Here is a 3,321-nt window from a genome sequence, read left to right on the forward strand (position 1 = left end):
TTCAGCGGCCGCCACTCAGCCTCGTGAGGACAGTTGAGTAGGTCGAGTAGCGACCAGTGGTGGCATTACCAGTGTAAAAAGATTATTGAAATCCAACTATCCATCTAACAGTACCGAATAGCTACCGATCTAACACGGGAAATGGTGATAATATACATAGCTACAATTCCTATCCTTCATGCAAGGCACATTGCATAATTACAAATTTACAAGGCAGTCATGAGATTTGACTGAGACTAATGAGAGTTCTGGTGAGAAAAATAATAATATTATTACTTGGTAGGTAGGTAGGTATGTGGGTACCTATCCATACCGATTTGAACAAAATTGGACCTTGATTCCTCAATAATAGCCAAGGCCATCATGAAAAAGGAATGTGGTACGTGTCACGTTATTAGAAATCACTTGCTCCTACCTATCATACTAAATGACACGATTATCTAATGAGTCTATAGTGACATTAATGACCAAAAGTAAATCTAATCCCTAATGACCAATGTAATAAATACCTACATAAATAACAATACCTTCTACAATAAGCAAGAATAGGGGAAAGAGGGATTAATACAAGCTATTCCTTTTGTTACTTTTTCCAGGAATGTTGGGCTCGGGTAACTTCGGTGTCATTCGTGGCGGTACGTACTACACCGAGGACAGAGACTCTGAAGGAGAGTATGCCTTGGACTCAGACCTGCTACCGTTCTACGATGGTAATGGACACGGCAGACCTCCCTTCTTCCGAGGCAATCCGAAACCTTTGTACAAAAACGGAGGTAATTTAATTGTTTTTTACAAAGCTTATGGTACCTGAGATCAATCAATGTGATTTCTCAACTTTTGGTGATTCGAACCATTGTCATAGTTGACTGAATTTTATGGTTATTGTTTTTCTTTTTCCAGGTAATTTCTTCGAGAACTTCCGAGATTTCGCCGACATTACGCCACCCACGAAATCCTTCTCTGAATTCTATGTGGTGTATGTGAACAAGAACGCCACTGGGCGGAATGCAAGTGAGGCGAGGATCATAGGACCTAACGACGGAGAGGCTATCCCTCTGGATGATGAAGATTACGAGGAACCAGCCGAGTCCCAGTCCGTCAAACGAGGCCCTAAGAACATCCTTGAGCAACTAGCCATCATCGATCAAACCAATCAAGAAGAGAAGGACGCGTCCGTCAAGTCCAAGAATAAGCGGAAACTGAACGAGCACAAGAGGAAAGAAAGCGTGAAGGAGTCAAGACTGAAAGCCAAACTATTGCAGACACCCAAGAACCCTTATGATCCTCTGCTGGCACTGAGCTGAACTGATCATCCAACCAGAGGAGCAATCAAAAGACAAACGATCTCACGAATTTGAGAGACATCTCTCAGATGATTTGGTGCCAATGCGAAATAGTTTTTACTTGCGAACGCGATGAAAGAGCTGTCTGTGAAAACGCTTTGGTGAAGTAAAAACGGGTGCCATAAAACTTCAGAAGAAAGATGAAATCGATGAAGAGTGTGTAATTGAAAATGGTGAGGTAATAAAGCTAACAGACCAAAGATTAATTTTTCGTTTCTTGGCGTAGCTGCCCGGCACCAGGAATGTATTGACTTATTTGGCTTGTTACTCCTGATAGGCGACACATAATAATTATTGTTGACATAAGATAAGAGTCAGTTAGTGAGGTCATGTAGATTTTGAGAGCTGGGTTCAAAGGTTCAACAGAACTGATTCAAACATGCCCCAGTTATAGCTCCTAAGTATTTAGTGGAAAATGTAAACGATGTCTCATATTTTATTCCAACAGAAGTACCTACCTGAATTACCTAAATGGGACATTGTTATTGTTGACATAAGATAAGAGTCAGTTAGTGAGATCATGTAGATTTTGAGAGCTGGGTTCAAAGGTTCAACAGAACTGATTCAAACATGCCCTATAGTTATAACTCCTAAGTATTTAGTGGAAAATGTAAACGATGTCTCATATTTTATTCCAACAGAAGTACCTACCTGAATTACCTAAATGGGACATTGGATGTAGCTGGCTAATTTAGGCTAAAATCAGCCAATTTTGAGTGGGTTGAAATCCTAGCTGAAATGGCCATCAACCTGTTTTGATCTTAGCTTTTAAAATACCTAGTTGTTACAATCAATCATATGCTTCAAAATAAATATCTAAATAAAATTACTGATAGAATTTCAAAGGTCAAATATCTATAAGGGTAGTGAGTGGGTTGAAATCCTAGCTGAAATGGCTATCAACCTGTTTTTGATCTTAGCTTTTAAAATAGTTGTTACAATCAATCATATGCTTCAAAATAAATATCTAAATAAAATTACTGATAGAATTTCAAAGGTCAAATATCTATAAGGGTAGGACATTAAAAAATTTGTACCTACCTTATTATACCTACAAGACAAAAAGTTCGAAATAAGTAATACATAATACCCAATTACAAAGGTATAATAATACATAGAAATTATAAATACTCGTATCTTCAATGTTTTTGGTAGAAAATAGGGTAGACGTCAAAATGTAGACACGAGATTTGACGAGATTCTTCTGATGAAAAAATCAAATTTGCACCCCCTTGCTGGGCACGTTTAGTATATCGAAACAAATAACTACTGAAACGATACCAGCAGGGTGGGAAAATTTAATCGGGGCTGAATTCCCTTGAGAACAAGCTGAAAATGAGAAGATTACAAGCAAAAGTTACCACTTGTATGAGTGACATTGTTACTGCAACATTGACTGATGCAAAAAATAAAGTCATTCATACAGAAAAAAACCAAAACCCAGCAGGGTGGGAAAATTTAATCGGGGCTGAATTCCCTCGAGAACTAGCTGAAAATGAGAAGATTACAGGCAAAAGTTACCACTTGTATGAGTGACATTGTTACTGCAACATTGACTGATGCAAAAAATAAAGTCATTCATACAGAAAAAAACCAAAGTTACCAAGTTAATATTGTAAGCAATAGGTTAAAAAATTAAAATAGGTAAAATAAAAATAAACCTACCACGAATACAGAGATCTCAAGGTAAGAAAAACAATGTATATAAACAAGCAAGAAATAAGTAGTTACTATATCTAGTTTGTAGATGGCTACTATTCCTGTTTTGTCTTTAATTATAGCGTCCCAATTTGGTACCTACTACTTATTTCGAGGTCATTATAAGATTTTGCAGGTCCCTATTCCAGAGAAAGCGGGATACAAGCTTGTAAATTCATATTTCAGGTAGAATATTGTCAATTGTCATTAATTTTGTGTGTTTATAAAAAAAATCAAAGTTGTACCCCTTCGGTGGGTACGTTTAGTATTTTCAGAAAGT

At 37.3% G+C, this 3,321-nt stretch overlaps 1 protein-coding gene across 1 annotated transcript; it reads left to right on the plus strand.

Moving 5' to 3' along the window:
- The first annotated feature begins 363 nt into the window (after positions 1–363).
- LOC103520737 lies at positions 364–1,720 on the plus strand. Its single transcript, XM_008485838.1, has 3 exons — positions 364–379; positions 597–773; positions 901–1,720. The coding sequence occupies exons 1-3, from the start codon at positions 364–366 to the stop codon at positions 1,302–1,304; spliced, it is 597 nt and encodes a 198-aa protein (XP_008484060.1). The 3' UTR covers positions 1,305–1,720.
- Positions 1,721–3,321: the final 1,601 nt, after the last annotated feature.

This window comes from Diaphorina citri, unplaced genomic scaffold (genome assembly GCF_000475195.1).
Source record: "Diaphorina citri unplaced genomic scaffold, Diaci psyllid genome assembly version 1.1 scaffold4014, whole genome shotgun sequence".
NCBI classification, from domain to species: Eukaryota; Metazoa; Arthropoda; class Insecta; order Hemiptera; family Psyllidae; genus Diaphorina; species Diaphorina citri.

Bases quoted from the DNA above. Each gene is read 5' to 3' on its own strand.
- LOC103520737 (XM_008485838.1), top strand. The intron at 774-900 runs GTAATTTAATTG...TTCTTTTTCCAG, and splicing joins ACCTTTGTACAAAAACGGAG to GTAATTTCTTCGAGAACTTC.